Genomic DNA, 25189 nt, shown 5'->3' with positions numbered 1-25189 from the left:
TCGATATATCTCATTCTTTATTTTTTTTAGATATTATTTTTTAATATATTTTTTATTGTAAAAGTTGAAGGAGATCGAGGGAGAGAGATCAAGGCATCAAGAGAGAGGGAAGAAGATAAAAGAATAAAAAAGATTATAAATCCACATCTCAAAATCAAAACACGAAGCCTCCTCATACGCTACGTACACAGTAGATGTAATAAATTTAGGGTGCCTATGATCAGTGGGCAGCCCAGGAGCTAGCTAGGCCAGGGTGAACGTTACTCCACATAAATGAGTCAACGTTCACAGCAATAACGCTACACTGAATGTAAAGCAACAAGAGTTTCCAATTTGGCGAGTTACTGAGTTAATTAGCTAGCTAGTCTTATTATGAGTGGTCTTAGCTTGTTTCTATGGCACTTTCTTATAACAATTAACAAGTACGTCAAATAGCTTTCAAAAAGCAAATCTTCACTCAACTACATTAATACTATCCAACTTTCACTAGCAAGCCGTAAATTTTTTTTTTTTTTTTTTTTAATTTTTTAAATGAAATTTAAGGTCTTCCTACAAATTAATGAAGATGATGTTTCACGACGTCCTGAGTTAGAGTGCAGTACTGCCTCCTTCCTAAGGTTCTAGTCATTTCCCTAATCTATAATCGTAGGGTATATATATTAAATTTCACCTAATCGGTTGTGGATTCCACTTTGATCGACCTCAAATATGTAACATAAAAGTAATGATATATGTAATACTCTTTATTCCTCTCTTATTTCTCCAAATTAAATGCGATTTGACTTTTAAAATTACTATTGGACATCTCAAATTCAATGGTGATTTTTTTAATTATGTCTTATTTGGAGGGATAAGAGGAAGATATGAATCTTGCATATATTATTACTTTTAACAAAAACTCAAATAGAAAAAAAAATTAAAAACTTATATTTATGGGTACAGCGTCCGACATTGCCCCTTAAGGGTGTAAAGCCGGCCGGTTATAACAGGCCGGTAACCGGGTACCAATTGTTAGAGAACATACTCTCCATATATTAAGGGATTTGATTTGAGCAATTTATTGTAATTATAATCAATCAAATCCCTTAATATATGGAGAGTATATTCTCTAACATCCAAATTTGATTGATTATAATTACAATAAATTGTTCAAATCAAATCCTCTAATATATAGAGAGTATATTCTTTAATGCCAACCGGCCAACTAGTTTTGTATCCGGTTGGAAATAACCGGTAACCAGTTATAACTGATAACTAGGTGTGTGTGTGTGTATATATAAAAAATAATAAAATATATATATTTAAATATGTTTATTTATTTAAAAAATTAGAATAATAAAATTAGCCTTGGGGTTTTACATTTTTCTTTCTTTTCGCCTCATCCGGCAACACCTCTTTGGGTCTTTCTCAGTTTTTGCACTTTATTGTTTCTTCAATATTCTCCAGTTCTTCTTTTCTTTTCTTTACTTTTCTTTCTTGTTCATGTCCATCGAATTTGTTGCCGAGAAATCCCTCCAACACTTGGAACTGTTGAAAAAATGATCCTCTCTGACCAAGACTTCTTTGGGCACATAAGATTATATATAGTGAATTTTATTCACTGAAACACTGGTTTATTGAAGCAAATCTCTACTGCATACCAATTCCTTTTTTGTTCGATCGATCTCTTTCCCATTTCATCTTCTTTCTTTTTTTTCTTTTTCTTTTTCTTTTTCTTTATCTGAGTTTATGCAAATTTGATGGTTACAGCTGTTGATTATTAGGTGAATATTGCTTTTATTAGTGATTGTGACATTTCTGCATATGGGTACGTAGTTGACTTTACTTGTTGGCACTTATTAGTCGTATTTAGTTAAGGCATAGCCTCCGGTCGATTACGCTAATTCTAGAGCCAATAAGGCCTCTAGTTAAGAAATATTAATAGAAATTTTTTTTTAAAAAAAAATGAGATATATGTTTTCTTTTTCTCTCTCTCTTACATGTGTTGCTCCAGTACATACAACGTTCAAAAATAGTGTATTTATGATTGAGCCCAAGGTTCAAAATATAATGAAAAAAAAAAAAATGTTAAGAAGATGAAAAGTCTCTAAATATTTTATTTAATTACTGTCAATATTATTTAATTAAGGCTCCAAATTGTAAAAAAATAATTAAGAAATACATTAACATCATTGCATGAGATATGGGTTTTCTCTCTCTCGCTCTCTTAGGTGTGTTGCTTAGTACACACACAACGTTAAAAAATAGTGCATTTATGATTGAGTCTAACATTCAAAATAGAATGAAAAAAAAAATGCTAGGAAGATGGAAAGTCTCTAAATATTTTATTTTATTTAGTTACTATCAATATTTTTTAATTAAGGCCCCAAAAAATTATGGTAAAAAAATATTTAAGAAAGACATTAATATCATTCATGAGATACGGATTTTTTTTTTTCTTTCTCTTACATGTGCTGCTTCAATGCACACACAACGTTCAATAAATAGTGCATTTATAATTGAGTCTAATGTTCAAAATAGATTGGAAAAAAAAAAAAAAAAAAAAAAAAGGAAAAGTACACGTACATAACCCCCTCAAACTACTTTCTCATTGTCAATGTCCCGCCCCAAAAAAAAAACTACCAATTGTGTCAATCTCCCTTCCTAAACTACTGAAAAATGTCAATGTCTACCCTAATGACAAAAATACCCTTTATAAAATTATTAAAATTAAAAATTAAAAAAAAAAGACTAAAAAATAAACAAAAACAAAAAACAAAAAAATAAAAACAGGTTTTTCTTTTTTACTTCGTTTGTTTTTTTAATTTTTAGTTTTTTTTTTCAAATTTATAAAGACATTTTTGTCCTATTGAAAATAATTTAGGTTCATTTTTTATCTTTTTGTTGGTATTAGGGGAGGAACATTGACATGTTTTGGTAGTTTGAGGGGAGATATTAACACAATTGGTAATTTGGGGGAGACATTGATAATTGAGTAGTAGTTTGAGAGAGATGTGTACTTTTCCAAAAAAAAAAAAATAAATATTAAGAATATGGAAATTCTCTAAATATTTTATTCAATAACAAATCCTACTCTTTATAAGTTTCCATTTTTTTTTTTTTTATCTCAATTTCCCTATTCAAGTCTCATTCAAATTTGAATTTCTATCTTCTTCTTCAATTTCATTATTTCTCAATAACTTACTATTCAAGTCCTTAAAATCATTTCATATCTGATTAGTGATATATATATATATTAAATATAAAAACTTAATAAGTAATTTTTCATCTCAAAAAGCGAGAAGAATGAATTTTAAATTAAATAATATTTAATTTCAAATAAAATGGCTTACTTAAACTTCTCGCTTAATGCCCCAAAATGTATCGAACCGGCCCTAAGGTATTGATACCTACTATCTTATAGATCATAGGTTTTATCCCATCCTACATGCTCAAAATGAAACAAATCCTAGCATGCCTCTTGATCGTTATATGTAATGAATCTTGTAGAAAGGATTTCAATGATGGAAGATCTTATATTTCGATTAAAATACAGCCCTACATCTAAATGAAGCCAATAAACCAGCATATTGGGCCAAAAAAATTTGAAATTTTTTTTAAAAATGGCTAAAAATGTCTAAATGAAGCTAAAAAGAATAGGTTCAATACCTAAAATAGGCCCAAAAATCCAATTTTTTAAAATTCCGATACCCGGTTCGGATAATCAGGTGCCAAACCGGTAACTGCCGGTTATTAAATACCCAGTTACCGAAGCCAGATGAAAATTTTGGCCAACCAGCTACCCCAATTACAATTACCGGTTTTAGCCAATGATCGATAACCGTAACCAGGTTTTCACCCCTACCGCCACCTACAACCTTATCATTCCGAGCTTAAGTTCCAATTTGGTTTGCTTTGCATTGGATCGGGTCTCCCTTCATCTGCCCATAAGAGGTTTATCAATGGCTCACTAGGTCAAGTTCACATCCAAGGTTTACTTCATGCCAATCTTTAATCAACACATCATAGTTTCATCCAACAGCTATATTGGTTGAGCTCACACTTAATTTATGGTCCTTGTCGCACCGGATCTCTTCCGAAAAAAAAAAAAAAGTAAAAAAAAAAAAAGAAAATCATTGTTTTTCTTTCCAAACTCAAGTTCCCATATTGAATTTGAGAGATGTTAGAATATATGGAAAATATTTTCTATATTAGGTTGATATTGAAATATTCTCTATTTAACAGTTAATTGTAATCAAATCTTACTTGTATTCATTCACCTACTATATAAATAGAAATCTTTATGTTGTAAACAAATCAAGTCAATGAGAACACAATATAGTCATTGGGGCAATTCAGATTGGTGGACGACGGCCGTAGATGTCTAATATCAAACCACCCGTAAATTTCTTGTGTCTTTTCTCTATCTTTGCTTTCACTATAATTCTCATATTTTATATTTCCCATAAATTGCTATGGGGAGTAATGCTAGATAACATCATTTTATCTCTCTAATTGTAATTTTAAAAATTACATAAACTTTGAAGGGATAAAAAGATAGTATATAGCATTAATCGATGGTTGAAGGAATCGCACCATATAAGCTTTGGGGTGATAGGAGGAGAATAACAGGGTGATGTATAACATTACTCGTCATGGTTGAATACCTTCATATTTGAGGCCACGAGAAAAGATGATTTCATCTCCGAAAAATTCACATACTCTCCTCAAATTACTATTTAATAATCTTAATTGACAATGTCTCCCAAACTTTCGTTCAAAAATTTCGGTTCAATTCTAAATAAAATAATAGGAATGATCATTCCATTTATTCCAAAATCTTTTTATTTTTAATAATACACATTCTTATCCCTAAAAGAATGATCATTTCGAGGAACCAAACGTTGCCTAACTGCCTAAGTAGTTAAGAGCCGCAAACCAGAAACTGATTGAATTAATGATCATTAAAATGGTAGTGACCACCGGAACTGGATCCACATGCATTCCACGTACAGGTTGGTGCCTGGAAGTCAAGTGCAAACCATTATCCGTACTCACGAGCTTAATTCACACGTACAATGTACATACAATATTGGTTGGTGGTCCATTAATTATCACTTAACAAATTCTATCGGACAGCTATTAACAGATCCCCAAATACCTAATTATCTCCGCCACCAGTCACATCCTCAAGTTGTCATTAAATTTGGTCGGTTTCGTTTTGTTTCCAATTAAATAAAATGTTCAAATTTAATTCATCTATTTTTCAAACGAATTCGAACGACTTTATTACTTAATTAACTAACTCATTGTTTATATAAAATAAATATTTTTATTGTTTATAAATTTCAGTAAATTCATACTAATTATTAATTAATTATTATTAATGTTTTATAATTCAAATTAACTACATACTTTTTTATTATTATTTTTTTGATGACGATAAACTCCTTCAAGGCAAGATTACTTCATATACTTACCTTTGTCAGGTAAATTTTGAACCCATGTAAAGTTTCATCACCATATGGATCGAATAATACTTTAGCTTCATCGGCGAGCTGACCCCAAAGAATTATTTATGTATAAAGGATACGAACCTTAAACCTCACGGGACTACCACAAAGATCAAGGCCTTACGGGCGGAGCCAATTTTTAGACTATTGGGGGGGGGGGGGGGAATTGAAAATAATAATAATAATAATAATAATTTAGGGGGCCCAAACTAACAAAAAAAAAATTATAGATAAAATTTATTTATTTATTTATTTTTGTAAAAAGCTTGGGACTTGAGGGGGCCATGGACCCCAAAGCTCTACCTAGCTATGCCTTTGGTCTTACCACTTGAACCAACCCGTTAGGGTTAAAGAATAAACTTGTAAAAACTAACATCACCAACATTATATTTGTAATAAATCATATATGATTTTCCTTTTGTATACTCATTCTTGTCAGGTAAACCTCGAACCCATGTAAAGTGTCATCACCATATGGATCAAGTGATACTTTGGCTTCGTCGACGAGTTGATCCCAAAGAATAGTTTGCGTCTAAAAGATTCGAACCTTAGACCTTACAAGACTATCACAAAGCCCAAGGCCTTACTAGTTGAACCAACCCGTTAGGGTTAAAGAATAAACTTGTAAAAATTAACGTCACCAACCTTATATTTGTATTAAATCATATATAATTTTCCTTTTGTCATGAAATGAACTATATATATTGTATCTAATATTGTATCTAATGGTCTTATTTAGAATCACTTAAACAAATCCAATCTCGAGTTTATATGAATGTTTTACTCATAGCTGTAGCAACATTAATCATATTATAACTTGTCCATCACTCCAAAGCTTATTGCCATAGGACTACGATAAGAAATAAACTAACATTTACGAGATAGTATATGCAGGAATTGGGTCTAGTAAAAGTTGTGCTGATTAAAAGAAAAAAAAAAATCCATGTTATCCATTCTTTTTGGTGACAATAATTGCTCATTCAAGAAGCAAAAAGTTATCCTGTTACAATGTCTATTTCTCCATTGCAATAAGTTGAGGCTTTTTCTCACTTGTGCAATCTTATGAACTATCAAATTGTAAAACGATGAATGGTTAGAATTCATCGAAATAATAAAAAATAAAAAAGAAGAACAAACTCCTAATTCAGGCGCGGTTTCATATTGCCCACCAAGGACCTTTTCAAGCGACACATCAATATCTTCCATGGGCCGCTATGCGTCGTTGTAAGTACTCAGATTAAAATGCACAACAGGCTAAATAATCAGAAGGTCCTCTTCTGACCTGCACAGACATATAGTCAATCAAAAATGTTATTCATAACAAAGGAGAGAGAGAGAGAGAGAGAGAGAGAGAGAGAGAGAGAGAGAGATTACTGAAATCCTTCAGTATTTTCTTCAGTGTTCCAAACTATATCTTTCGATCCAGATTTTCTTCAGTATTTTCTTCAGTGTTCCACATTATATCTTTCAATCCAGACGAGAAACTTTTGTAGAACTGCCATGTGATCAGAGCATTGACAGCCAAAACAACAAATAGCAAAACTTCAGCCCTCGGAATATTTTGGATTAACCTTCCATTTAATTTAGAGAAAACAGAGTAAAAAAATTAAACAAAGCAAGCTTTTCACAAGTTTGTTTACCATATTTTTCATTTCTTAAATAGAAACTCAACAAAATTAAGCCTGTAGTTGTATTAGATTCAGTTGTATGCAGTAGCTATCAGGGACTCTAAAAGATGAAAATAAAGATTCAAAAATTATTTTACTTCCATTATTTTCATACACTTTCTGAGCAACCAAATAAAGTCAAGAAAAAAAAAAAAAAAAAAAAAAAAGGAGTCAGCATACCTTGTGAAACTCCAATGTGTCACCACCCGTTTTTCGGAGTTCTACCATGTGCAGGGATGGAGCCACCTCAAACACCTGAAGTTGAAAAGGAATCAATTGCGAAAGTATTTTGATAGGGTACCATAAAATTGAAATTAACGGTGACCCACAAGAATTCAAAATTATTAGCAGCAGCCTCTAATGTTTTTAATTACATTGCCTGAGCTATAAACTCAATACCTCAGTTGCTACAGAAAGGTGGCCCTTCCTTCCAGTTTTGTCACCTTTCAACTTCATCTGGAATGGTTGGAAATTAAGAAAAACATATAAATAGGAATTTTGAACAACAAATTCATAGCTTTCAATGAGATACGTGTGCAAAAAATAGCAAATAAAGACAAAGCAAATGCAATAAGTATGTCTAATGTGAGAATCATTACCTTGTAGTTTCGCTTATTAACATTAAAGCCAAGAGGCTTTGCAGCTTCCTCAATTTTAGACATAATTTCATTTGCAGGGCACTGGGAAGTAAAACGGGTTTCTCGCTTCACAAGACCCTACAGAGTTAAATTTATAAATTAACGGAGAAGTGAGGATCATTAGTCAGCAATAACAGCCATCAATAACAAATATAATATAAATCAGAACGGAGGGCCATACACCTTGAAAAAAATAGTGTACTACCAACGTTACCTGAAATTCAAATGATTTGGTTTGTGGCTAGATAAAATTAGATCAGAACTATGGGTTTTAAGACTACACAAGCAAGAGACTGGAAAAGTCAATGTGGTAATCACTAGGCACCAATATGGTGCACAATTGATATTTAAATCTGCCAAAACTTTGGAAGGTTGACATATCAATTTTGCAAAAATGCTAATAATTTTTATTATTATTATTATTTTTTTTATATGTAAAGCAAATTCATTAAACGAGTAAGGGCAGCAACCCGAGTGCAGAAGACATATACAAGAGAAGAACATCCAACAAGATCAAGAACGATGAAAGAGAGCACAAAAGTATACAAAGGTAGAGATATTGAGAAGGCGTTAACAGAGATCCACTCAAAGAGTGATTTAAGAAAACAAAGTAATGATCTAATTGATGCAATCAAATAATAAAAAGAAACAAAAGAAAAAGATATGGGCTACTTCGAGAGAGCTGTGATCTCCAATGGCTACTTCGAGAGAGCCTTGATCTCCAAAACAACCAAAAAGGTCTAGGTTTTCATAATATTCAGCATGCTTCTTCTTTGAGTAGGATTACACTTAAATAAATGACAGCTAGGTCATAAGACATAACCATTAGGTCTAGCCGACATAACACAATGCAGAAAAATAAACTAAGAAGGAAATAACTAATGGAAAATACATTCCTTATTAAACTAAATACTTAAGGAAATAAAATATGGAGAATTAAACTCCTTATTTCAGCCGGCTTGGGGTTGCTTGGTGGCTACGGTAGTGCCACCTAGCCCTAGGAAAATCTGAATGTATCACTAATTTTATCAGATCAGAAACGATGGAAATGATTCGAACCATGTTGGGCAATAAAGGCTTTAATCCCCAACCTCCAGGACTTCACAAATTCCTTCGAATGTTCTGGTTGAAGCAAAGCTCTCATGGTGTCCAACAATCACGATACACTGACTTTGCCCAGTAAAACTGAACAAACAAAATGTCCACTTCTTTCATAAACCCGTAACCCGAAACTCCCTCCTTACAAACAAACTCAAAGGACTTGGATTCAACTTAAAACCATATTGAAGTAACCATCTCCATCAACCCAGAACCAAACAGTCAAAAAACTGAAGAATCAGAAAGCCAGAGCCGGCAAACACGAAAGGGCATGATGGGACGCACCTACATGCGCAGGAGAGAGACAGAGGGAGAGAGAGAGAGAGAGAGAGAGAGAGAGAGAGAGCTCATATGCTTAATACACTTACCCCAAGAAAAGAAAAAGATTCACAAGTAATAAGATGTAAAAATGTAAACAACACTTCCCTCAATGCTCATAATGAAATATTCATGAACAGAAGACAGAGAAATCTTACATACATACCTTCTGCTTCTCAAACAAATTTTCAAGATTAAAACTCGGGGACCTAGATATAAGCTCAAATGCATTCATGGAAACAGGTCTCTCCTTCCTTTCTGTAACAAGATGTTCCTGCATAATGAACATACATGTAAAAGATTTCAGGTGGAACTTGGCCTCACATTTATGTTTTCAGATTGACTAGATTGTTAGTTTATAATTCCATGGGAAGAAAGCAAAATAGTTTCCGGAGTGAATATTGAGCACTGGGACATGGACATTCTATCAGTCCCACTATATGACGTCAGTAGAATAATCTGTATGAAAAGTCCATAACTGGCACAGTAACCAGACATCTTGACTGAGAGAAATTGTATTTAAATTGTCTTACCTCCGAGTCATTGAATACAGCATCTACATCATCAAGATTTACATTTTGCTCCTCTTCAGAGTATGCTGGCTTGTACCATTTCTTGAACCATTCATCTTCTAAGATTTCAGGGATCGTTATCCGCTGAAATAAAGCACCACCATATTTTACAACAAAAAGCATGAATGCTACAAACACACCATATTAATATACCCTTGCTTATCAAATCATGCTCTTCCATACAACTCAGGAAAAGAAGGTGCAGAAATAGAATCTACTTCATAAATTTTTCGAATTATAAAAGGGTTTGGAGCTCACTGTAAGAGGGTTTGGATCAAGAACACGCTGTATCAGTTTTTTCGCACCAGGTGAAAAGTATGATGGACATGTGAAATCAGCCTTGCAAATCTGAAATATATATATCAAAATTATGTGTTTAATGAGATTCTCATCAAATGAAAAGACTAAGCAAAATATAAAGACTTACTTTTTTATACAAAGCCATGAGATTTGGTTCATCAAATGGCAAGTACCCAGCCATAAGCACAAAGAGAATGACCCCACAAGACCAAATATCAGATGCTGTACCGTCATAACCTTTATCATTTAGCACCTGATACAAAATGTCACATGCAAGAAATCAAACATGGAGATGCACTAATTCATTCTGTTATGTTCATAAACTTGTAGGTAGATACCTCGGGAGCAACATAGTTCGGGGTTCCACAGGCAGTGTGAAGCAGCCCATCCTCCTGCAGTAAGAAGAATGTAACTAAGGTCTACCTTCATTTTGTATAATGCCCCCAAAATATTTTCCATTCTTATTCGGAGTAAGAAATACAATTTCCACTAACAAAAACAAAAGGGTAAGCTCTGTATTCAGATGAGGCATGCCCATCCATATTGAAATGTTTAAAATAAAGGTAAATTAATAGAAGTTAATGTAAATAAAAATTGGAAAACACTAAAGACCATGAGAGTTTTCCACATTTTTATCACAAAATAACTTACTATGACAGTGGTCACAAAATCTTAAAGCAACTCAAAGCTAAAACCAGCATCCAAAACTCAACTTGCTCACAGCTGTGGGCAAATCAACTTAATAGGTAGTCAAAGTAAAAGTAGAATCTAAGTTTAATTGAGCTAATAACAGTTTAGCTAAAGCAATCCCATTCTGAGACTAAAAAATTAAATAAATATCAAAACCAAGTCTTATGTGGGCTCCCCAAACATTATTGAAGCAGTGCTACTAGATATTTAAATGAAGTTTAAACACAATTTTTTTTTTTAATAAAAAATCAGCATAGCCTCTTTGCCCTCTTCTGTAGTCAAGAAGACAATAAAAGAGGCATTGATTTCAAAGAACAGTAAAAGTGTAGCCTACACAGGCGCAATCAAAAGTTGAGCTTTATCTATGCCCTAGATCTTGCTAGCTTCACTAAAATCAGCTAAAAAAAAATCAAGATATGTAATTTTTTGGTTTTCTCATTCACAAATGTTTATGACCTCTACCAAACTCCATCTTCAACCAAACCTAACTCCCACTTCTGAGATAATTCCTTTCTTTTGCAATCATGTCAATGGCATGTACCATATATTCTTACAGGAGTTGGTCCTTGATGACAAATTTCCAGTATTCATGGATTATTCTATAGTTAGATTTCAGAGAGAACCTGCCTTTGACATGATTCACATGAGAAAGTAGGCAATTGCAGTTAATGCAGAAACCCGGAAATATGCTAACTTAATTTATACTGATTTTTTTTTCGTCTTCTAACTTTTAAGGAAAAAGAATGATGTATGAGAAAGGTTTCAAAAAGTACACCACCAAAAGGTTCTTTTTCTATAAAGAAATGGGGAAAATAAAAAGTGCAAGACGGAAAGAAGGATAAAAATTCACTCCAACCACAAGACACCCCTCTTCAATAGAAATTCAAGCTCTGAGTTTGCTGGTGTTGGCAACCACTTTTATTAAATGATGTCATTGATTAGGTGACTTCAAATAGATCAGTAACTTTGATCCTGGAATTCAAAACCAACCTATCCAGAAAAAGCTACTACTACACGAAGTATGCCTTTAGGATCTTGACAATAGTTGATCACCACTCACCCGTACTTGCTGTGAGTATGCACTCAATCCAAAATCTGAAACTTTAAGAACACCATATGAATCCAAAAGAAGATTCTCAGGCTGCAAAAGATGAAAAATAGTACATCAATAATCAAACATAACCTAGCTGAATTAATTACCAGAGAAAGAAAAAGTTTATTCCTGGGAACACTCTTAAGTAATAACTCTTTGCGGAAAGGTAAGGAAGTATGTTAAACCTTCAAATCTCTGTGGTACACGCCTCTACTGTGGCAGTAATCCACAGCATTAATAAGCTGCTGGAAATATCTCCCGGCATCATCCTCTTTAAGTCTCCCATGTTTGGCCTGGGAATCAAAAAGCAATAAGGGAATCTGTTTTGTGCAAATAGAAAAATAATACCCACTGACTGGTTATTAGACATACAAGAACACAACAAAGAAACATGGGAATATGACCACAAAGGACGATTACCATGAATTTATGTATAGTCCAAGTATAGAGTTCAGTTTCTTACTATTTGGTCAAAGAGCTCGCCGCCACCAACAAATTCCAGAACGATGTAGATCTTTGATTTGCTTGCCATAACCTATGCATAAGCACATAGGATATATAAATTAAACCATAAACATTAATAGCATCTGACTGATATGCAACCAAGACGCACTACATATTGACTGCTTTTAGCTTAGGATGTAGTCTATGATGTCTGGAACAGAATAGATACACATGTGTCTACCTACATTTGTGTGCATGTGCTTTATATATATATGGCATGAATTCTGCTCAATCCATTGCCTTCCCCAAACAGAAATGGTTAATGTTATAGATGACAACGCTTAACACATTAATGGGACACGTGCTTAAATGTTTTCTTAGAGCATTTGACAAAATTTCAAGTTCAGTATCATGAAACTCACAACAAAAATAATTATCAGTTAACATCAAAAAGGGGGGGAGAGAGAAAGTCAAAACTAAGGTCTAAGGTTCCAGAACCCACTCTATTCATCAGGGAATTCTTGCCACCTCATAGAATTACACTTAGCTTGAAACAATATTTTGCATCATACCGTGACGAGATTATGTACAAGATAAACAACCAATTGGGCAGAAATGTTGCCATTCAATTTCACAGGCTGCACAATCCTACACATTTATTTGAACTATTATACAAATTTTGGAAATAAAACATACCAGAATGATCCCCTTTTGCACAAAAAATTCAAAACTGCTAGTACCTCAAAAATTTTTACAACATTTGGATGTTTGATCAGCTTCATTGTGGAAATTTCTCTTTTTAGCTGCCAAAACGAGAATCAACAAGGTGTCAAAGCAGTTAATTATAATCAATACAATAATATTCTAACATTACGAAGCACATAGAATGGGAAATGCAACACATAGTAAACTATTATATCAATAAACGAAGAGTCAACAGAGTACCATTTTATATAACCAATTATTAAAAGCTTAGGACAAAGACCTCCATGTGTGGCTCGTGGCACTAAACTAGAAAACAAATAATTTTTATAACTCTTAATTCTTAGAAGAAGAAGAAGAAGAAAACAAGCCGTTACATGTTCGACCATCTTGTGACGGAAGACTTGGTCGCGGTCGAGGATTTTGATGGCAACGTTTTCAGCGGTCTCGAGGTTCTTGGCGAACTTGACCTTGGCAAAGGTACCCTCACCCAGGGTTCTACCCAGCTCGTACCTCCCGACACGTGTCCTCGTCGCCGGCGTCTTCTTCGCGCTCACGCTCATCTTCTCCCCCGCCGTCCGATCAAAAATCAGCGAACCTGAGTCTCCGTTGGGCCCTAAGAGATATGCTACTACTTGCGTAACCGAAATGTTCGAACGAGATTTGCGCGTTTCTGTTTTGAAGAGTTAAGGGAGGGAGGATACCTGAAGGAAGAGTTCCATCGGTTGGTGGACTTGTGCGCGTTTTTGTTCAGAGGGAAGCCATTGGTGGGGCCCACAGGACAATGATGTGGGTCCAGTGGAACCAGATTTTAGGATGTGTGGTTTTGCCCAATCAAAAATTGCGCATGTTCCGTGGCTGCGGATATTTTTGGGCCAGTTACCGTGTTAATTACTAAAACAACCCTCCCCACTCGATAGCCTTAATTTACTAAGTTGACCCGCTCCCTACCGTACACACTCCACATTCAGTCACGGTACGGTTTAGAAATGGAACATGCATGTATAGTTGGGTTTTAATATATTTTTAAAAGATGTGAAAAAAAAAAAAAAAATTCAATCATGAAGCCAATAATGGATTAGGATTAGAATTAGGATTAGGATTATGATTGTGATTAGAATCTTCTAAAATTATTTATCTGAATTTAAGTGAATTTTTAACAGGTTATTATGAAAGATTATTTATAAAATTTATTTAATTAAATAAAAATTAAACTGCATGTGAATTTTATAAATAGTATCTTATAATTTTAGATTTTAATTTTCTTTTTTTATTATGAATCAAAGGGAGGGGGAGGGGGAATCGTGTAACTGTGAGCGAGCATGGCCTAGTGGGTAATCTTGCATTTTACAAAAAAGACGCGTTATTTTTTGTTTTGGGTCCATACTCATATTATGTGGCTCAATAATTGAGAAACGTCCAAAGAAGCATTATTGGTGTGCTTTGAATTCTCGTAAGGCTTATCCAGTTATGTTGACGTGGGACTTGGGAGAGTCGAACTTTATCCACACATTATTCGTGGGACAGATTTTTTTCCCGTGCGTCACAGTACCGTGTAATAGTTTAGGGCTTGTTTAGGTAATTCTTGTTTTTATTATTTTTAAAAAATATATTTGAGTTGTTTTTTTTTCAAATTAAAATTCTATTAAAGTTTTATACAATTTTTTTTTTTAATTTTGTTTCAAATTTTTTAAATCATCTAAACATAATTTTAAAAAATAAATTTTCTTAGTGTTCATAATTTTAAACACAATAAATAATAGTATAATATAATACAAATAAATTGTATACCCAAACCAACCCTTAGCTTCCATAGATCCAAATCTTCCTGATATGAAAATAAAAAATAAAAAATAAAAACAAAAAAAAAAAAAAAAAAAAAACTTTGTCTTGCCTTCTGGAAATGCTTTGGATTGGATCCATTCTTGCAAGAGCCCACTTAACAAGCTTGGGCTTCGTTGAGGCTCAGGCTTTGCTTTATGCCATTGTGACAAGAATGCATTCATGGTGCACAACCCAATTTGCTGTATTCTTTATAGGATTTCTAGCAATACTGCCCTTTTTTTTTTTTTTTTTGAGAGGACAATACTGGCTATTTTAGGAATTCAAAACACTCAATTTTTTTTATTTACCTACTACATTTTTAATATAAACTCCAACAGATTATTTATTTAACTCTTTACTTTCTTTATATATATATATATATATATATATATATATATTTTTTTTTTTTTTTTTTTTAACCCTACCCTTTTTTTTTCCCTCTCTCCACTCTCTCGAATATATTATCTATTTTTTTAAGCTAAAACTATCATATTTATTTATTTATTATTTTATCATGTTAGTCTTATTTTTTTAAAATTTTATTAAAAATCGCGTTCAGCTCATTATATAAAACAAAATATATTTTAGAAATATTAATTATTATTTTTATTTCTTATAATTTATAATCTTATGGTTTAGACCAGTAAATATTATTTGAGTTAAATTACAACAGAGATAGACAACATAATTTGTATAGTTTTTTTTTTGTAATAATTTTTTTTAAAAAAAAAACTATTGTAGTGACCCATGCAACTTCATAATGGTGGATTCTCTGTATAGCATATGCTTTTAAAAATGTTGAGAAAAGGTTAACAATCATCCCTTGCTGCCCAGCAGACATGCACGTACGCACAAACACACATTCAAGTTCCAAATTAAAATCATGCATGATATTCTCAATAGAATTTCATAAGTGAAAGATAAGAGAAATGTTAGAGATATTAAATCTTTTACTATGGGATGGTTATTAAGATAATGTAGAACTTATTTATTAGTACCTGTAATATTTTTGTTTATTATTTTAATCATTTTCAATGAGTAAACTCTACATTATTTTAGTATACATCTCTTAATAAAAGATTCAATATCTCTAATATTTCTCGGAAGATAAAGCTATATTTCATAATTGTCAGAAAAGAGGAAAGAAAATAAATTTGTTTTCACACATTTTGGTACGTTTAGCCGTGACTACGATGAAAAGATATGGATAATTGGATATCCCACCACTAACTGCTTTCACGACACACACAAAAAGAACGAGTATTAAACCACCTTTTAATCAATTTTGAGAGTAGTCAAATCATGTTTATAACCACCTTGTTGAGGTGATTCAGTTTACTAGTTTGGAGGGTGGGTTGGGTGGCCGAATCACCTTTTCATGAATAATTAAGGGATGGTTTGGCCACTTCTTTAGGGTTGTCCGTTACTTGGTCGGTCATTGGTTCTTCTTCTTCTTCTTTATTTTTTTTTAAAAAAAAAGGAAGAAAAAGTCATAAAGAGAAGATATTATCTAGTAGTAGATAACACTGTATCCTTGAGGAAAATAGTTGCTGCTTATCGATTGTTTCATTGTCTGCATGCATGAGAATTGCCATGAGAGACGGAGCCAAACATTTTAACGGCCTCACTTATTTTTATTTTTTTAACTAGGGGTTGAAATATATATATATATATATATATATATATATATATATATATATATATATATTTTAACTAAATTAAACATAACCCGGCTAGTTTTACATTTTTATTATTCCATTCAAATTAAAAATCAATAAGCAAAATTGAGAAGAAAGTTTTTTGGGAAAAAAAAAAAAAAAAAAAAAAAGTAAAGAAAACCATTGTCCAAAGATTATTGCTCATTGTGTTAGAAGAACTCACTCTAACTAACACAGTAGCCCACTAACTGTTATACAAAACACACGATATTTTATATAAAACACATTCGGCTAAACCCAACACAAAACAAATGAAACACATATCTTCTAGACTTTTCTAATGTCATCTAGCTATATTGAAATGAATCCTCAATTTACGTTATCTTTGTCATGCATTCTCAAGAAATCAAGCTTTGCTAGGCATGTGACTCATCGAGTCCATACATGTCTTTTTCCAATGCACTGCTTTACTAAACCCCTTTCATTTATTTTGAGCAAAACCTTTACGACTTTGTAAAGCTCCTTTCATTGTTACCCTTCTCAGACATATCCGTTGCTACCCATAAAATACTAAAGGAAAAGGTTTTAACAATGAAACTATTGTTCCAAATGAGATGAAACGAGTTGAAGAGATCGATGAGAAAAGAAATGAGCCAAGGGGCCAAAAAAATTATTTGTTAGTAGCTGATAGGCAAAAAAAATTTTATTTTTTATTTTTTATCTTAAAATTTTTTTCTTCTTAAGAGTTGAGGGGACTATGGCCTATACCAACCCCATCCCTCCGTCCCTAATTGCCAGACTACTGTGTATCTTCAACTATAAGCTAATCAATATTAAATTGTGCTTTGGACTTTATATTCTTCTTTTTTAGGGGTTTGTTTAATTAAATAATCATGTTGTTACCGGCGTGCACTTCCTTAGCTAGAGACTCTACTTGATAGTAATAGTTGTCTTTTTTTTCCTTTTTCTCATAAAAGTAGAACACCCTATCCCTAGGTATAGCTAAAACCTGACGAGGTACGTCCTGTTTATGAATATCAATTAATTATCTTTCTAATTTAATAAGAAAAATGGGTGTATCATGAAGTATAGATGCAGGAGCCAACCGGACAGGCCCTTCTATCAAGCTATAACTTACCCCCAGTATGCTACTCAACTATAACTCAAGAATAAGCGGCGGACAGGCAGGCTAGAAAGTATAGTTATAGCTGTCATTTTATATTTTCATAAAATGTAAAAAAATAATTATATTTCTATTTTATAACTAAATAGAGAGAAATAGAGATGATTTAAATTTCACCTAATTATTGCACAACTCCAAGATATATTGGAGTGGAGTCCACAATTTTTCTCATATGTTTACTTTTTTCAATATAGTTAAAATATTAATTAAATTTACGTATTTTTATGAATTTAAACCTTTAGAACAAGTTATAAAAACATAGTTGCTTTAATCTAATTCTTAATTTGTTTGTTTCATATATGCAAATATATGAAAGAGCCCATGGTTTTTTTTTTTTCTTATTTCTTATTTTTTGAACTATATTAAAAAGAAAAACATGTAAAAGTTTTCACTAATGTGGGTGATGCATATGGAAAATAAATAATCAACCCTTTTAGTTTTATATAGGTTATTAATATGAAATTTTATATTTTAAGAGTTAGTGTTATTTTGTAATTTAATAATGGGCTTAGCCTAAAGTCAGTAAAATTAGGATTAGAGTTTTTGTTAGTGTCTATTTAAAGTATTCTTTTGTACTCCAATAAAAACAAATTAGAATGGATGAACAAATAGATTTTGTTCTTTTGCGAGCCGTAATTACTATTGTGGTGAGACACCATTCTCTTGGTGTGACGCAAATTCTTATGTTTAGTGAGACGCTAATCCTTTATATTTTTTTCAGCTCTTGATCTGTTTGCATGACAATTCTTTATGTGTTGCATTAGTGGACTGCGTTTGGGGAGACGCTAATCCTTTATATTTTTTTTTTTCAATTCTTAATCTATTTGCATGACAATTCTTTATGTGTTGCGTCACTGGACTACGGATAATCAATCTTTACTTTTATTGCGTGTGAAAAAAGCCGAGTTAGTGTGAATCCTTGCAAAGGTTAGAGTAAATTGAATTGAGTAATGGTTAATGAGAGTAAATCTGTAAATCACTTGGCTTGAACTCATCTTAATATGATGTGTACCTTTCTAGTGTTCGTTGACGCATGGTGTAATCAATAATATTCAATTAATTTAGTTTAGTAATGCCTGTACGTTTTGTTGGTTGACGGTGTAATCAATAATGTTTTATAATATGTTCTCATATATTTGATGTTTTATCATTTTTGTAATTAAATATTTAAATTTTAAAAAGTGTCAATTTGGAGTATTTATTTTTCAATTTTTTTTCAATTTCAACCGTTCGTTAAATTTTTTCCGTTAAATCCTATTAAATTCTCAAAATACCCTTTTTTTTTTTAAAAAAAAAAAACGAAAAGAAAAATATATATAAATTATTTCAAAGATTTAGGCATATGTATTTTTTGCAAATTTCGTAAATTCTAACCAACATGCACCTAAATCCTTGTAAATTTTTTTTCTTAAAAAATAAAAGGGTATTTTGATAGGATTTAACGGAAAATTCTAATAATAATGAGTTAAAAAAAAAAAAAAAAAAAAAAAAAAAAAAAAAAAAAGAGAAGAAGAATCTTCAAAGGTAAATTTCTTAAGCTTTTGTTATTTGGATGATCGAATCTTTGTATTGTTGTTGTTGGAAGTATGTTTTGTGTTGTTGAATGCTTCGATTTTTGGTGGTCAAAGGGGAAAAAAAAAAATATGATTTTGGGTGTTTTGATTTTGGTGTGATTAAAAGATGGAAAGATGTTGTTGTTGGATTTCTTGTCTGATTCGGTTTTGCTCTAATGGGGTATTGTCATTTGAGATATGATATATTATCACTCCAAGATATAATTCTTGGCCACATTTGTTTACGTGGTAATTTTTTTTTTCTTTTATTTTATTTTTAATAGAAAAAAAACTCTAAAATTAGCTAGGAGACCACATTGCTACATGGGTAGGTGGTCAAAAATTATGTCTTGAGGTGGTAAAAGATTATATCTCATCTAGCTTTATGGGTTTATTTAGGAAAAATATTTTTGCACAACAAAATTTCACAACTTGTACACAACACAATACACATGGGGTGAGACCCATGTGAGTGGGTTCCACCTAATATGTCTTGTGTTGTGCACAAATTGTATAATTATGTTGCACCATATTAAAAATAATAATAATAATAAGAAAAGTAAAAATTGCAACGTGAACAAAAGTGGTCAAAAAATATGTTTTGAGGCGACAATATATCATTATCAAATGACAATAACCCATCATAGCAAAATCGAAACAGAGAAGAAATCCAACAACATCTTTCCCTCTTTTAACCACACCAAAATCTTTTGTTTTTTTTTTTCCCCTTTGACCACCAAAAATCGAAGCATCCAACAACACAAAACATACTTCCAACGACAAAAATACAAAGATTCGATCATCAAATAACAAAATTCAAAAGCTTAAGAGATTTACCTTTGAAAATTCTTCTTCTTCTTCTTTTTCTTTTTTATTTTTTTTATTTTTTTTATTTTTTTATTTTATAACCCAGTGAGCATGCACTCCCTCTCTCATTCACTCTACATCATACGCAGGGCGGAACTAGCGTTTAATATTTGGAGGGCAAAATAAAAAAAATAAAAAAATAAAGGCGGTAAATTTTAATTTTTAAAAAATTATAATAATATTTAAAAAAAAAATTGGAGAAACATGGTGACTTCCCAAACCACCATGTAGCTCCACCACTGATCATACCTAACACCTCTAACTAATTAACTAACCGTTGTAACTTCTAATTATCTAATCTTACAATTAAACTAACTAACTAATTACTAGTAATGCTAAAAAAAAATATCAATATTCTCTTTGATTATCTCAAAATTAATGTGGCTTTTAAAATTACCATTAAATCAAAATTTAATAATAATCTATAACACATTTATTGGTACGTGATTTTAAATATATACTACATCAATTTTGGAAGAATTTAAGGACATGGGTCTCTCTTTTAGCATTACTTACTAATTAGACATTTAATACTAACTAAACTAGCTAACTCCCCCCATTAACTTAACTAACCAATCGTTTATCCTTAACAAAACTGACTCACATTATAACTAAACTAACTAAATCATTAATACTAAAAAAAAAAAAAAAAAAAAAAACCCATTTTCTTTCATACACTTTGGCCTTTACTTTTTCTTTTTTTATGTTGTTAATTTATTATTTTAATTATATTATTATTATCTTCCGTGTTTTCCAAGCAGGGTAATACAATGATATATTATGAGTAAATCAGGTCCTATATTCTCGTTCAAGCAAATTAATGCATGAACTAGAATGGTACTTGTATTAAGAAGATTTACATTATTGAGTTTAATGAAATTTAAGCCAAGGTAGATATTTATTGATTTGGTGGTTGGAATTTAAATGAGGTTAAATGAAGTCATTCACCACAACCACTCATTAGCGTGGCTCACTCTACTTTGGCACATAAAAAGAATCCTTACCAACTTTGGGAATGACACCCTAGGTGTTTTTCCTTCTACACTTTCATATATACGAACAATTACATTTATAATTCTGAATTTTTTATTATTTTATAATTAAATACTTAAAATTTAAAAAAATTTACAGAAATAAACATGCTTGAATCTTTATAAATTTTTATAATATATTTTTTTTTTTTTACAAAAAGCATAGGGTTATTTGAAAAATTTTGATCAATTTAACGAAAAATTATAACAAATTATTTGAATGCATTGAATTTTGGATTAGAGTGATTTTTTCTTCGTCACAATTTTGTACTCCAACTTTGGTTAGTAAATTTCATTGTGATTACTTAGTTTCTATATGAACGTACTTCACATCTAGATCAAGAAGAGAACCATGTAAATTCTTGCGTTCTCTTATGTGATTGTTTCATGTTATTTACCATAATTATAGTCTATTGCACAACATGATATTATAATATATATATATTAGCATACTAACATACTACGTACAATATATCAAGATATATATATATATATATATGTTGAAACGTATAACATATACATATATACCTCCATTTAAGTATTAACTTATTGACATTAATTATAACATACATATACGTTGACGTACGTACTAACATATATAAATTCAGAAACTAATAGGTTTAGATACGAATTAAGCACCATAAAATAAACTTATATATATACATATATACATATAACTTGCGTGTGTATATATAGATCGAAAACCAACGGAATCTACCCTAGATACCTCCACCACCAAACACTAGTGTCAAAATCTGAGACGTAACATTTTTCTTCTCTATATATATAATTTATATAAACATTGGGTTTAACAAATAACAACTTTGATCAAAAGGCACGTCTCTTGCTACCTCAATTATACTTACTTAATTGTATGACTTGCAAAATCCAGAGCTTCAGTCATGGGTCTCTTTCCTTGTAGCTCCGCTTAACTCTCTTATTCTCTGGCTCTTTGCCCCCCCTCCTCTCCCATATATACCTCTGCAGACTGCTTCCACCATCTACTTCCACGCCTCTTCTTCTCACCGCCGCCGGCCATCATCAATAACACACAGGCCGGTGTGTATGTATATATACATATATGCATGTTCTTTTCTTTCTATATATATATATATATATATTATAGTTTATTAATTAATCTGCCTTAATTACTTTATTTGAAAACTTTCAGGGCAAACCCAGAATTCGTTAGCTGTATTTTGATGGGATTATTGAAGGAAGAGGGAGATGAAAGACGCAAGGAACAGGAACAGGAACAGGAAGAAGAAGAGATCAGATTGAAGACATGCATAGTTTATTCGTGGTCATTAATGGTAAGCATGATAGGGGGCTTAGCATTGGGATGGTGGGAGTATGAATACCACTCAACAAACAGTCAACTGTGGATGGTTCCCTTCGGTCTCATTCTGCTTCTTACGCCGCTCGTTGTTTGGTTCTCCATCTTTGTTTCCGACATATGTAGCTCTGAGGTGGCCGACGGCCTTCCAAGGGCGAGTCAACTCGTTCGTCCACCAGATGACTCGGTTTCTGATCATGACCCTGAGAGATGATGATCGAAATCATGCATATTGGATGATCATTGATGTACACAATCACCTTTTTTTCTTCTAATTCCTAAGTTTTAGAGACGCATAATGAATTTAATACGCATGAATCGACTCTCCATCCCTTTGTTCTGTAAAAGTTATTCAAAAAGCTTTGGTACCTCTATATATTTTTATTTGTAATACCCGCTCTTCTTTTTAACTGGGTGGGAAGAAATTTCTCCAATTTAATTTATAATATTGTTATTTGTGTATGTATTTTTTGAGCATGCGAAAAATTAAACGCATGTTTTTTAACAGTTTTATTATTAAAAAAAGAAAAAAAGAAAAGAAAATGAGAACTTCACTTATAATTCCTAAATTTTCACCCATTTTAAAAGAAGGTACCTAAACTTTAAAACATCTCAATTTAGGGTAATCATTTTTCAGAAAATTTCAATCACAGTCATCCGTTAGAATTTTTCATTAAATCCTATCAAAATTTCCAAAATACTACTCCTCATTTTTTTTAGGAAAAAAAAATCTTAACATTTAGGTGTTGATTAGAATTTAACGGAATTTGAAAAAATATCAATGTCTAAATCTTTGAAATTTTTTATAAATTTATTTTAAAAACATAAACACTAGTATTTTGAAAATTTTGATAGAATATAACGGAAAATTTTAACGGATGACTGAGATCGATTGAAATCTTTTGAAAAATAAATATCCTAAATTGAGACGTTTTAAAGTTTAGGTACCTTCTTTCAAAATGGATGAAAGTTCAAGAGTTATATATACAAGTGAAGTTGTAAAAGAATATTAATAATTATTATTTATTCTTGTGAATAAAAAAGATGCCATTTGGATGAGAATTTGTGGGTAGAATCTGTGTACATGTGCTGCGCGCATCATGAGCTATAATTAACAAGGAGATTTAAAAAAGATACTGCCTTAAGGTCATCTGATTCGCGAAGGTGCAGATTGATTGTTAGGTGGTTGGTGGGCTAGCTGTAGTTTTATCTATCTAACTTTAATTCAATATATATATATATATATATATATATATATATATATATATATTCTTTTGCAGTTTCTTTATGTAGTTTTTTACTAGTTTAAATTAAATATTACGAGGATGAGGATCAATTTAATTGGGAAACTTTTAATATTATTATTTAATTAGTAGTATAACAGAAGAGGCCGGCTACAAGAAATAAGTGAATATGGCATGAAATTAGGGGAGGTTAGTCAAGGCAAGAATGGAATGCTGCCTTCCCCAGATTTTATGGTTCCAAATGATATTAAAGCTAGCTCTACCTACCTTCCTGTGCATTTTTTTTTTTTTTTTTTTTTTTATTCTCAAGGGTCAACATGGCGTTCCAAATAACATACAAAACCCTCACCAGAGAAAGAAATAGAGGTAAATGCACGTGGATAAAAGAGAGAGCATCAGCTTCTTATGTTAAATTATTATATATCTCAAAAGTTTAAGCTAATAAGAAGAGGTAAATTTAATCACTTAATCAATATTTTAACACTCTCTCTTATGTGTGGGCTTAAACTCCAATTTAATAGGAGAGGCCCAACACATAAAATATTTAATTGAAATTAGAGGTAAATGAAAAAGACATGATTCGAACTCAGGACATTTGTTCTAATATTATGTTAAATTACCAACTTATCTAAGAACCTCCCGCTCAAATTGCTCCGATAAATCTCCCTCCATTTTTAGCCAAAAGTAACATGCATTTCCACAAATAAATTTAACGGTGATTTTTTTTTTTTTTGCCACATCAGTAGTATATTGAATGAATCATCTTACACTAAGACTGTGTTTTGTTTCAAAATAAAATATTTTTCGGTGTTTGGCTCGAATGAAAAATGAGCGGCGGTAGCTAACGGCCGATGATTTTCGGCGAACACCGTGGCAGATTCTGACAATCTCCGGTGGTGACGACTCGTAGTGGATTCCGACAGCTTTTGGCGAACTCCAATAATGGTCCAACAGCTTCCAACAATGATCTGGTGAACTTCGGCGGCTTCCGGCGGTGGTCTGGAAAACTTCAATGATTTAAGAAGGATAAGCTTAAAGTCGAAAAAAAACGATTTACAGTTTTAAAAGGAAAAACCATTTTACAAAGATTAAGAAGGTTATCCTAGTAAGTGGAAAATGTTTTCGTTTATCGAAAAATAATGAGGAAGAGGGGGTAACGACAGGTTAAGGGAGATAGGCGAGCGACAAAGAGAGAAGAACAGTGCCGAGGGGACAAGATGGTTGGGTTCCTTCGTGGAGGTGGACCGAAAGATGGGGATCGGGAAGATGGCATGCAAGAGGTGAAGGAGAGTGACACTGAGAAGAGGTAGTTAAGTTCCTCTATAGGAGTATGTGTTATTGCGGTTCAAGGAGAAAGGAGTAGTGAAGCGAAGAAGATAAGCTTACACCTCTTGAATTTATAAAGCCATTCTCCTCCATATAGTGACAATTTATTGTTAACCCCGAATCATTTTCGGCTAACCAGAATTTTTTCAACTT

The 25189-nt window shown here is 32.0% G+C and overlaps 1 protein-coding gene and 1 long non-coding RNA gene across 2 annotated transcripts; one reads left to right on the top strand and one right to left on the bottom strand.

Annotated features, from left to right (window-relative positions):
• Positions 1-6396: 6396 nt before the first annotated feature.
• Positions 6397-13757, bottom strand: LOC133862869 (CBL-interacting serine/threonine-protein kinase 9). Its single transcript, XM_062298773.1, has 15 exons — positions 13392-13757; positions 13053-13115; positions 12332-12403; positions 12054-12161; positions 11836-11916; positions 10424-10477; positions 10213-10338; positions 10044-10133; positions 9747-9869; positions 9380-9487; positions 7759-7875; positions 7559-7615; positions 7340-7414; positions 6867-6987; positions 6397-6774 (listed from the first exon to the last, which is right to left on the bottom strand). Exons 1-14 carry the CDS (start codon positions 13575-13577, stop codon positions 6901-6903), a joined length of 1347 nt encoding a protein of 448 aa, XP_062154757.1. The 5' UTR covers positions 13578-13757; the 3' UTR covers positions 6397-6774; positions 6867-6900.
• An 8107-nt stretch (positions 13758-21864) lies between these two features.
• On the top strand, positions 21865-22876 carry LOC133864149 (uncharacterized). Its single transcript, XR_009899466.1, has 2 exons — positions 21865-22189; positions 22302-22876. It is a non-coding gene; the product is annotated as an uncharacterized LOC133864149 (long non-coding RNA).
• Positions 22877-25189: the final 2313 nt, after the last annotated feature.

Source organism: Alnus glutinosa, chromosome 3, assembly GCF_958979055.1.
Source record: "Alnus glutinosa chromosome 3, dhAlnGlut1.1, whole genome shotgun sequence".
NCBI lineage: Eukaryota > Viridiplantae > Streptophyta > Magnoliopsida > Fagales > Betulaceae > Alnus > Alnus glutinosa.
Note: the sequence above shows the minus strand (reverse complement) of the source record. Positions and strands in the feature narration are given on the sequence as shown.